Below are 12510 nucleotides of genomic sequence, written 5' to 3'. Positions count from 1 at the left end.
AATTAGGCTTACGGCCATGCACAAAGACACAGACACACACGCATGCACACACGCGCGCGCATGCACGCTCGCACACACGCACGCCAACGACAAAACATCGTGAATTCATGTCCAACTATGCAAATATGTAGACAAAATCTTTTACAGCCGAATTCTCGAAAACATCTGTAGTTCTCTACCCCATCCCTTTCACTCAGCATTCACAAGACCACCTCCAGTCACTATCTCCAGATCAACCTCTGGTGTTGTAATTCCAATAACTTTGCCGTTACATGCAGTGATCAATAATCACTTGAGGCTGCACGAGAGATCCAACATTCACGAGAAAAACCGCAAGGTTTGGAGAAAGTGAATATCTTTTATTCGCACCCCGTGGTAGGGGTAAAATATTAACACGAATAACAATGATAAATATTCAGCACGCAAACAACCCCAGCGACGCGCTACGTGCTGGAAGGTGAAGCCCATAGTACAGTCTCCGGCCTTAATATAAACCAATCCCCTTCCTTAAACACACACGCACGCACGCACGCACGCACGCACGCACGCACGCGCACACACACACACACACACACACAAACACACACGATTGAGTCGACAGCTAGTGACACCTGGTGTCACTCATTAGCTTATGGCGGGTGGTGCAGTATTTGCTGGCAATACATATAATAACTAGGTGAATAATTGAAAAACGGGCAGGTAAAGGATAACATGATAATACTATTCACAAATCTCAATAGAGAAGACAGCTTTCGACGCACTGTACATAGCATATAGTGTGCATGGCAATAATTTTGGATGACCCTGAAGTTGCAATAACCTTGTGACACGTATCACAATCTCTAAACGAATATCTACAATACAATTTACATTTCAATACGGTTGCGTGTACTCCATTTATAACTGCAATCTCAAGCCGTTTTCGCCCAACACACCTCGCAGGCGCGTGATTACCACCCGGATTGCATCGCGAGATCTGGTTGTCTGTCCCCGATAAAATCAACGTGTAAAATCATCGATAGGCATAGCGCGATTGTTACGAATCCTATCGTTGCAGCATCCACCCCGCCCCTCAGAGAGGGCTGTTGCTGGGGGCACGGGAGCTCCCGTCCATTCATGGCTCAGTGTGTGGCCGGGGTGCGGGAGTGCCCGTCCAATCACAGCTCAAGTCAGTGGCCGGGAGTGCGGGAGCTTTCATCCAATCATGGCTTTGGATGTGGCCGGGCGTGCAGGAGCTCCCATCCAATCACGACTTCAGGAGTTTCCGTCCATTCGCTGCTCAAGTATTAGCTGGCTGCAGGAGCTCCCGGTCAATCAGTGCTCTCCGTTCTTCGCCGCCTGACCTGGCATTGGCGCGCAGCTCTCGAACACGCTGATAAGGCTCTGTACACCGATCAGGTAACCGTCCTCGTGGTTGCCCTCGACCCACGGCACAGTGTGCGTCACCGCAGCGCCCTCTGGTAGTGGCAGTGTCTTGCCGAAGTCGATGATCCACACGTTTGCGTAGCCGCTCGTGTCGTGCACGAACAGCAGCGACGAGCCAATCAGCTGCAACGTGAAAAAAACGACAGCCAATCAGCTGCAGCGTGAAAAAAAAACAGCCAATCAGCTGCAGTGTGAAAAAACAACAGCCAATCAGCTGCAATGATCCAAAAGCGCAACGGTAAAGCAGAAACGAGGCGGCACGATAACCGAATCGAAAACCTTTGATCGTTTCCGGCATGTTTCGCCGCATCGCAGCTGTTCGATTGCGTTACGGGCGAATTCCTTTGCACGCGGCAAGGCGCTTGGGTCATGTCGTGGTGCAGCACATCCGTCGGATATATACACCGGCAGTCAAGTGTTACCGATCGCTTCGAACCTGCGGGCGCGGTCTCAATGGGTCGACTCGCGCATTGCTTCAAGCGAGGGATCTTACCTCGTGCGCAGCGAGGAACGGGGACGTCTCGCAGGTTGTACGGATCGCCTTCAGCCGCCGCAGATACTTCTTCTGTGGGACGAGGAAACAACGAAGCGATTAGGCGAGGCTGCGATTGCACGTTAACGTGGGCCACTGAGACATTCGGACATTGTCCACTACCTCTGCCCTAGCCTCAGACCATCCCTGTCCAGTCACAACGCGATGGACAGGGTTGCTAGCTGATACGGATTTGAACAGGGATGGTACGGTTTCAAACACAGGTGGTACGGTTTTGAACATGGTAAACTCAGTGGAAGGCTCCATCTCAGAGGTGCTATCATCTAAGAAAACCACTCTACTGTCTAATGTGGGGGCCAGAGAGCCACTTTCATGTCCAGTGACGTTTGCCTTCACATGTGTATATTGTTTGGACGTACGAAATTCACGAGGTTACCCAGTATGTGTGTGATAAGCACGATGTGATAGAATTAACATTCGTTAAAACGGAACCAAACATATACCGTGTACGTCAGATTTGTAAACGAATCCTCGCAAACGAATTAAGACCAAGGGAAACCCCGTGAAAAATAATACACCACAGAGCCGTGTTCAATAATTGCTAAAAGAATATTTCTCTGTAGGAGTTGCTGCAGCTGTAATTGATGTTGATACGAGAAAACCAGACTTTGTTTGTCGACTATGTCAACACATCCGGCCTAATTAGATGTAACGAAAAGTACGCTGACATCCCAAAGCTTCTAAAAACGGATGATTCTTGCTCGTTTGCGAAAAACATCTCACTTTTAAATGGTGGCTCACGAATGTTGGCACGCCACATTACTGTAGCATCGTATGTTACATGCCATGAGTAACACCTACGCTAACGTTGGAAGCTACGTGACTGAAAGGGGAGCATGTAATGACGTCACTGCGTTACAATACACCATGTGTGTGAACATGCACGCGTGTGCAGACTTGTTGTAAAAGCTGACAAAATTGATAAAACCTGAGTAGTAATTATGAAGCGCTAATTAAACGCGCTGAAAATTTAGCGGCTGCCAATTAGCCATAGCACTCACTCTGATCTCGTCATTGTCATCGATGAAGCATCGCATGACCTGCGCTATCTGCTCTTTTGTTTTTGTCTTCTTGAAATCACTCGTAGACGAGCCGTCGGCTCTCTGTGCAAAATAAACAAGCGGTGTCAGCAGTCCTGTGAATGACAGAATAGGTTCATTTTCCATGATTCCATGATTTAAACTAACTATTTCAAGATTTTTGCTCAGAAAAACTAAATATAGCTGAATATAGTCTCACCTGACAGCGGAAATATCACTGATTACACCAACATTAAAAATACTAATATTTTATGCAGTTATAGTATAGAAAAATGGATTTGACCACATCGTAACAGCAATAAATTTTATCGTATGTCGATAACGCCTAATGGCAGAATTGGTAAACTTGTATTTGTGTCCGTGATGAATTGAAAACAAGTGCATGATTTGAGAGATCCTGTACTATGTCTACGGCAGATAAGCGGTGGCGCCACAAGCTAATCCATACTTCCAACTAGTTCAAGATGATGAAGAGACATGAAGAGAGGAAATGCAGGGGAATAGCGAAAGCTATCAGTGCAGGAAATTTTACATCGGATTGGAATAGACGAGTAAAATTCCTGGGGGGAAAGTATGACGAAGAACAGTTATTGATAAATAGAGACTGGGAAAACAGCAAATCATGGAACAATACGGTGGAGAAAATCATTATAAAAGGCAGCACAGTCAGATGGAGAAAGGGGATGGTAAATAAAAGCACACTAGAGCTATATAAAGGGAAAATATTTCCTAAACAAGAAACCTTTTACAACTAGACAGAGGGCACTCACGGAGAGTGCATACCTCCCCGAGCGTGTAACATGTATACATGTGTATAACAGCTGGCTCGCTGCTGGCTGCTGTTGACTGGACGCCCTAAGGCGAGCTGCTGCTGACTGGACGTCCTAAGGCGAGCTGGTGCTGAATCGATCGCGCCAACGCTACACACACACACACGAACACACACACGAACACACACACGAACACACACACGAGACCGATTACATGACCTCCGTTGCGCGGAGGTAACGAACACACACACGAACACACACACGAGACCGATTACATGACCTCCGTTGCGCGGAGGTAATAATAATAAAATCGGCAGTAAGCTGCTGTACCAATGTAGAGCGGGATGCCTCCCCGTAAATAAAAGAACCAGGAGATGGTTAGGGGAAGAAAATTGCACTGTGTGCAATAAGGGAGAACCAGAAGACCTCAAGCATTTCCTGTTAGTTTGCCCGGCATACAAACACCTAAGGAAGATTATGTGGGACAGGCTCCAAGAAGTGGGGGTCACCCCTGCACAGCTGGAGGAAAGGCAGGTGATGCTCACCATCATGGGGCTAAATGAACATAGATGTTATGGGGATTGGGTAGAGCAGGTTAAACATTACTTGGAATCAGCCTGGAAGCTTCGGAACAAAATCTCCCGGTAAAGTGAAATTACCGGTGGGAAACTCAAAAATAAAAAGGGAAACACCGATCTAAAGGTTCCCGTTCATACATACATACATACATACGTACATACAGTTCAAGATGACAGGAAACGATTGTTTACAAAAACTAGTAGTTCGAAACTGGCACTTTTTGGTGAATACGAAGGTTCTAAGACATTTTATTGTTACTCTAGACAATTGCTATTACTCAAGCAATAACGGTAGGTGTCATGAAAGTGGTGAAAACACTGGAAAACTCTCGCAATAGTTACTTTAAAGTAAAGGCAATCATTATAACCCATACCATTGTTCAATAATCAGTGAACAAACCTATGCCTCAAGCAAGTTTTATTGCCTCACAGACAGAAAACAGGACAAATATAGACAAATCTATATCTTCAGTATAATAAACTTGTTATTATTATTGTGTGTATTATTATTATTATTATTATTATTATTGTGTGTATTATTATTATTATTAAACTTGTTATTATTATTGTATTATTGTGTTATTAAAATGTGGACAAAATAGATAAAGACAGGACTTTCCATGTTTGGAAGACCCCATACCAGATCCTGACAGTTAATATTCTAAATCCGACTGCGTGTAAGTGCATCACAGTCCCTACCAACTCTGATGAAATTGCCACAACACGGGTTGCCACCATGCAGCCGCCCGAGGGCGCCACTGTTTGTGCCCCCATCATGTAACCATGAAGGGAAGCCACCACGCAGCTGACAAAGGAAGCTGTCACATAACCGTCAAAGAGCGCTACAACACTGGCAGCAGGGGTCGCTGTCACGCAGCCGACAAATGGGGATATCTCACAGAAGGCGCTACAGTGCAACCACCAGGTGCTGCTAAACCACGTCCCCAGATGGCATTAGCCTGTCAGAGGGCGCCGCCGCCGCTGCAGCTCACCTTGATGCCCTCGATGCGGAAGCCGAGGGAAGCTGTGGAGCTGATGCTTTCACGCCACACCATGTAGCGTGGCTTCGTCACTCCGCGCTGCGCGTGCTCCTCCTCCGTCGGCTCGTCAGCATCCACCTGTATCATCTTCTCGTACATGTCCTGCGGGGAGAGATGCGTGCGATCAATCAATCGCGAATATCGATGATAATAATATTAATGCTCGTTGCTAACTTCACAGCTCACTGGCATCGAGTGATTCGGCGAATCGAACACACGCAGGGTAGAACAGTGGATCTGCGTCCCACAGTGATGGTGCAGACCTTCGCTTCACGCACGAATCTCAATAATAACCCACGTGGTTTGCACACTTGTTAGTAAAATGACTAGGATCATCGTTCAAGAGAATATGCTACTGATGAAGATTCTCGGATCGGTTAGTTAATCAGACTAATTTGTATTGCACCAGAATCCACCAATTATATCATCTTGGAAAGGTCCTGCATGAGACAATCAGAGCAAGGTGTGGTTAACCTTTTTCCTGCAGTGATCACATTATTGCACACATCACACCCACCAGTTTATATTGGCATAATATAAAATTATAACAAACTAAGTGTGATGTTTGAATTTTGTCACAAACTATTATTCACGGTTAACATTCTATTCCTGTACAGTAAGAGTGTAGCGCTTAACATGATCAAACATCAGCCTTGAAAAATTATGGTGCAAATCAGAAGATACCCCCTCCCCCCAAAAAAAAACAACTTGGCAGGCAACCGATGCTAATCAATCACGAATGTAAACAACCAACACTCATGTTTTCATTCTCATTAGTAAAATAACTATGAACCGTTAGGGAAGTGGCCTGCCAATCCAGATTTTTCAGATTCGTTAGTTAATTAGATTAAAATGTGCTGCGCATTACCTTTTATGACTCAAAATCAAATCGTGATGTAATATTAAATAAACGAAACTAATTATAGCGAGTCTTATTACGCAAATAAAAGCAACTCCATGAGAAAAAGTAATATACAATACTCTTTTCTATAACGGGAATAATTATGTTACAATACACTACAAACCACAATGATATACACTCGTCAATTTTAAAATCAGAAACCCCACGCTACTGCACTAGCAATATCCAAACTTCATGAACCGCTTCTAAAATTAATGGATGAAGACAATGTTCAAGTCGAATTTTCCTTGACCAATCAGGGGTAACCAATAACGAAACAAACAAAACATAAACAACATAATATCCCGCCTACCTTAACTTGAACACTACGGTATAAGAGGATTAATGTCTCTAATCGCAAACACAATGTCCATATCAACGATTTTTGTTCATCCAGAGTACGAAATAGGTACGCTCTGCTTTCTGATTTATGTTAATGACTTACCACAAGTATCTAACTTCGATACACGACTGCTAGTGGACGATACAAACTTATTTACGACTTGTCAAACGTAGGACTTGCGCGTGCGCACATTTTATTTAGACTAATATTGTTTAGTTTTCTCAGGTTTTCGCCACTAGCAATAGATTATGTACTATGACTTACTATATTTTCATATCTGCCATTATATTCTGTCTGTACACGACGCAATTACAAATAAGCATATTGATCCTTGCAATGTTTTTGATACTCTACGTGATTTGATTAATTAGTACGGAAACCGATAACAGGTTAGTCAAGGCAAGACAACAAGGTACTACACCGGTCTACTGACTGAGCACCTCCTGTTTCGTACAGCAGAACGACTGGCGCATTTATTACCGCAAGAAAACGAATGAATAACAAACTAAAGCCTTCAAAGAAAAGAAGTACGGTTCTTACACGCATCAGTAACACACTCACACCACGTAGACGTGCACAACCTTGACTCGCTCATTAGCGCGCATAGAAAACTGCGTTACTCTAGTACAAAAAACTCGACAGCTCACAAACAACCGAGGATAAATTTGGCAAGCTCCCAACAACGGTAGATTACCGCATCCAAGCTACAGCGCTGCGCCCCCGACTGCTGCCTCCTTCGCACTCACCTTCCTCAGCTTGGGCTTCTCTCTCGCCTTTGCGAGCTCCTCCTCCAGGTAGGTTCGTACGCCGATCTTACAGTCCATCACGCTGGGAGTTGTGAAGCCAGCTAGCAGGTCCTCCATCTTCACGTATTCTGGTATCATGCCGGATCGTCAAGGCACCACCATGTAATTAACACATCTACCTCACCTACACCCATGAGTGCATTATAACCCACAGATACTGTAACCCACGGATGCTGTAAACCATGGATACGGTTCCCAACGGATACTGTAAACCAATGATAGTGTAACCCACGGATGCTGTAACCCACGGATGCTGTAAACCATGGATACTGTAACCCACAGATACTGTAACCCACGGATGCTGTAAACCATGGATACTGTAACCCACAGATACTGTAACCCACGGATGCTGTAAACCAATGATACTGTAAACCAAGGATACTGTAGCCCATGGATTCTGTAACCCATTGATACTGTAACCCACAGATGCCTCGTTAAGGATATTCTCAGTATGAGGGGGGAGGGCAAGTACAACCAAAAGCCTCCTCTCCGACCCTTCCCCCTCCTCCCACCCCCTGGTTGTGTCAGGAATCATGGTTCATACAGGACTGAAAATCACCTCAAGACTTCAGGACTTTTCAAGGACATTTTATCAGAAATTCAAGGACATTTTATCGGACATTTTATCGGAATTCATACACAGAACAAAACATACCTGGATTAATTTAATAACCCCATTCTTAATCACTGTCACCTCTAAAACTTACCTGGATCACATTAATAAACCCTTCTAAACACTGTTACTTCTACAACATACCTTGATTTACTGACTGATTTTACTGACTTACTGTAATTTGTGATCATCATTTAACTGTCTATCGTGTCTATAGATAGCTTTTTAAGCTCATTTAACTTATGTGTGTGTGTGTGTGTGTGTGTGTGTGTGTGCGTCTGTGTTGTGTGGTGTGCGTTGTTGTGTGTTGTGTGTGTCTGTGTGTGTGTGTGGCGTGTGCCTCGTCTTTTTGCGTGTGTCGTGTGGCCGTGTGCGTGTTGGCGGGTGTGCGTGTGCGTGTTGCTGTGGTTGCTGTGTGTCGTTGTGACGTGTGGCGTGTGCGTGTGGCGGTGTGCGTGGTGCGTGTGTGTGTGCGTGTGTGTGTTGTGTGTGTGCATGTGTGTGTCGTGTGTGTGTGTTGTGTGTTGTGTGTGTGTGTGCAATGGTGTGTGTGTGTGTGGCGTGTGTGTGGTGTGCTGTGTGTGTGTGTGGTGCTGTGTGTGTGTGTGTGCATGTGTGTGGGGGTGTCGTGTGTGTGTGTGTGTGGTGTGTGTTGTGTTGTGTGTATGTGTGTGTGTGTGTGTGTGTGGCATGCATAGTGCTCGTCGTGTGCTGTGTGTGGCAGGTGGCATGGCGCGGCCGGCCGCGCGCGTGTGTGTGTGTGTGTGTGTGTGTGTGTGTTGTGGTGTGTGTGTGTGTTAAAAGGTTTCGTGGAAGAATGGCACTGAAGAGTAGCGAAAAGCGGTTTCGTGGCAAGATATGTCTGCAGTTATTTTTAATATAAATATCACTAGTATTATATATCTATATATATATATATACTGTAATCCTGGGCGTCGCATCTAATTCCTTTGATGTTGATTCATAGATACATAATCCTATAATATTCTGTATACAGTATTCAGATTACTGATTCGACGGTTCGATCCGCTCCTCCAGGGATCCTCCGATTTATGAAAGTCTGGCGCCCCGCATAGTATGATGTCCAACCTGTTTCAGGGGCTTGGTCTTCATGCTGCGTTCTGCGGGGCGAGAGGTATAGATCTTATTGGTCTCTAATATTTAATTGTGAGGAAGGGGACCGGTAGAGGCAACATGTCTTCTTTAGTCTTTATCCTCTCGCTATGGTCCCTTTAATGGGCACTATTTTCCTATTATACTACCACTAATAACTACAGTAAATTTTTTATATATATTGTATAAATCTCTGTTTCCGGTTTAACATTCATTCTTGCTGCCTTCAGTATTTTAACATTATTTTCGATACTATTTCAAGCCATTGCGGATTTTGTGATATGACTAAAACTTATTAGTAAGGCGATGTCTGCGAATAAAATTATATAACATATTATATATATTATACCTATATATATTATTTGGAGTAGATAATAGAGATACCTATTATCTACTCTGCATGATAACTTGTACTATTTCTACTTTCTACCTTTCACTCTAGCCTACATATATTATGCTCTGTATGTTGTATGGTATGTATGTATGTATGTATGTATGTTGTTGTTGTATGTGTGCTTGTATGTAATGTGATGCTATGATATGTATGTATGTATGTATGGTATGATGTTGTCTGTTGTATGTATGTATGGTATGTATGTATGTATGTATGTTGTTATGGTATGTAATGTATGTTATGTAATGTAATGGCTATGTGTGTGTGGTGTGGTGTGTGTGTGTGTGTGTGTGTGTGTGGTGTGTGTGTGTGTTGTGTGTGTGTGGTGTGTGTGTATGGTATGCTATGTATGTATGATATGTATGTATGTTTGTATGTGATGTATGTATGGTTGGGTATGTCTGTATGCTTGTATAGTATGCTATGCTTTATGTATTTCTGTATGTATGGTATGTCTGTATGTATGTATGTCATGGTATGCTCTGCTTTTATTGCTATTGTATGTCATGTATGATTGCTAATGTATGTATTGTTGTATGCTCTGTATGTATGCTATGTATGGGTATGTATGTATGTATGTTATGTCCTATGTGATGTCCGATGTATGTTTACTGGATCAGTGTATGTATGTATGTTATGTATGTATGTATGTATGTATCGGTATGTATGTATGCGTTTATGTATGTTGGTCTGTGATGTATGTATGTATGGGTATGTATGGTATGGTATGGTCATCGTAGGCTAGTGTATGGGTGATGTATGTGTGCGTACGGATGTGTGTTGTATGTTATGTATGGTATGTTATGTATGTATGTATGTATGGTATGATATAGATATGTTGGGTATGGTGATGTATAGTATGTATGTATGTTCGCCTATGACTATGGTATTGTTCCCTCGCTCTCCGTTACATCTTGCTCTGCGTCATGGTATGGTATGTATGTGATGTACTGTCAAGGCTGCTTATGTATGTTGTGTGTATTTATGTATGGTATGTTATGTGTGTATGTATGTATGTCTGATATGCCTATGATATTTCGTTCTCTTGTCCTTTTTCGCTCTGTATGCTTGTATTGACAACTGTATTATGCTATCGTACTGTATGTTATGTATGTATGTGTATGTGATGCTATCGCATAACTGTATGTATGGTCATGATATGTATGTATGCCTATGTAGTTAATTCCTGTCGCTTAGACTAGCGCCTTGCATGCTGCTACTGTATGTATGGGTATGCCCATTACTCCTTGCCTATTATTTTTGGCGCTGCGCGATAAGTCATTCATTCGGCGTCCTATTGGCTATGCAGCGCCGCAAGATATATGTTCGCGCCGGACTTCTAATAGTCGATAGCAGACCTTGTAAACTCACCTGTTGCCAGATAGCTTCACGATGAGCCTTCAGCTCCAGGCGTTTCGCGCAGAGGGTTTGGCATCGTCTCTGCTGCGGATTGGGCTAGAGTCCCTCACGCAGTGAATGCTACTTCGTCCAGCGTAGAGGGCAGATGCGCTGACGGGTCCGTGACAGACTACTTTACGCTCCTCGTTTTGCTCTTTATTTTCTCTACTCTATGTTCTCCGTCTCTTGCTTCCTCATGTTGCTGCTTCTCTATTTCTTCTTCTTCTTCTCCTTTTCTCTTCTTCTCTCTTATCTCTCCTCTCTTGCTCTTCTCTCTCTCTCTCTCTTCTCGTCTTCTCGCTCACCTTCCCTCCATTTTCCTCCGTACACCTCTCTTCTTCTCTCTCTCTCTCTTGATCTTCTCTCCTCCTCTCTGCACCTCTCCTTCCTACTCTCCTACCCTTTCCACCCTCTTCTCTCTCTCCATCCTTCCTCCTCTTTCCCTACACTCCTTCTCTCCCGCGCCCCTCCACTCTCTTATTCCTCTCCTTTCCTATCTACCTCCTTGCCCCTCTTCGCTCTTCCCCACCTTTCCTTCTTTCCTTTACACCTTCCCCCGCCCACCTTCCTTTCCTTTCCTACACCTCAACCCGCCACCTTCCTCCTCTACACCTCCCCCCGGCCCCACCTTCCGCCTTCGCCTACACCGGGCTCCTCCCTCCCCACCTTTTCTCCTTCCCTAACCATCTCCCTACTGCCCAACCCCTTTCCTCCTTTTCCCTACACCTCACACCCGCCCGCCCTTACCGCCTCCTTCCCTAACAGCCTCCCCTCCCCACCTTCCTCCTCCCCGCCCTACACTTCCCACCCGCACACCTTCCTCCTTTTACCCTCCCCCCCACACTTTCCTTCCTTCCATACACTCCTCCACCGCCTCCACCCCTCTTTCCCTACACCTCCCCGGGCCCCACCTTTCCTCCTTCCCTACACCTCCCCCTGCCTTCCACTTCCGTCCTTCCCTACACGCTCCCACGCCCACTTCCTCTTGCCTACACTCCCCCGCCGCCCACCTTCTCCTCCTTCCTACACCCGCCCCTGCCCACCGTCCTCCTTCCCTACACTCCCTCGCCCCCACTTTCACTCCCTTCCCTACACCTCGCCCCCCACCTGCTCCTTCCCTGCACACCTTCCACCGCCGACCTTTCCTCCTTCCCTGAGACACTCTTCCGCTCGCCAACACCTTCCTTCCTTCCTACACCTCCCCCTGCCACCATGTCAGCCTTTCCTGCCTGTTCCTACACCTCTCCTCCGCCACTTTCCTCTTCCTCTAACCTCTTTCCCCGCCCACCTTCCACAAATTGAAGAGTATTCCCCATGGGTTTGCACAGGGACCTTGAAAAAGTCCTTGAATTTGATGGAGGTCCTGTACAAAAGGTACTTGAAATTAGTAAACTGTTGAATTTGGGTGCTTGAAAGGAAGTGCCTTGAATTTCATGAAAATGTACTTGAATTTTTCGAAAGAAATCCTTGCTTGTAATAACGCAGCGGAAGTTGTGGCTACCATCAATAATGTGCCAAACCTCAATACAAAATTGC

The 12510-nt window shown here is 45.0% G+C and overlaps 1 protein-coding gene across 1 annotated transcript; it reads right to left on the bottom strand.

Annotated features, from left to right (window-relative positions):
• Positions 1-338: 338 nt before the first annotated feature.
• On the bottom strand, positions 339-7549 carry LOC106809798 (inositol-trisphosphate 3-kinase A-like). Its single transcript, XM_014813002.1, has 5 exons — positions 7397-7549; positions 5359-5508; positions 2980-3081; positions 1919-1990; positions 339-1548 (listed from the first exon to the last, which is right to left on the bottom strand). The coding sequence occupies exons 1-5, from the start codon at positions 7532-7534 to the stop codon at positions 1315-1317; spliced, it is 696 nt and encodes a 231-aa protein (XP_014668488.1). The 5' UTR covers positions 7535-7549; the 3' UTR covers positions 339-1314.
• Between the last annotated feature and the right edge of the window lie 4961 nt (positions 7550-12510).

The sequence above is a fragment of the Priapulus caudatus genome, unplaced genomic scaffold (assembly GCF_000485595.1).
Source record: "Priapulus caudatus unplaced genomic scaffold, Priapulus_caudatus-5.0.1 Scaffold385, whole genome shotgun sequence".
Taxonomy (NCBI): domain Eukaryota; kingdom Metazoa; phylum Priapulida; class Priapulimorpha; order Priapulimorphida; family Priapulidae; genus Priapulus; species Priapulus caudatus.
The sequence above is the reverse complement of the archived record's forward strand: the minus strand, read 5'-3'. Positions and strand labels throughout refer to the sequence as shown.

Excerpts from the sequence above, each read along its gene's own strand:
- LOC106809798 (XM_014813002.1), bottom strand. The coding sequence starts at position 7,534 with ATGATACCAGAATACGTGAAGATGGAGGACCTGCTAGCTGGCTTCACA. Across the intron at positions 5,509-7,396 it reads AGAAGCCCAAGCTGAGGAAG|GACATGTACGAGAAGATGAT; the intron begins GTGAGTGCGAAG and ends CTCTCCCCGCAG. Across the intron at positions 1,991-2,979 it reads ATGACAATGACGAGATCAGA|AAGAAGTATCTGCGGCGGCT; the intron begins GTGAGTGCTATG and ends CTCGTCCCACAG.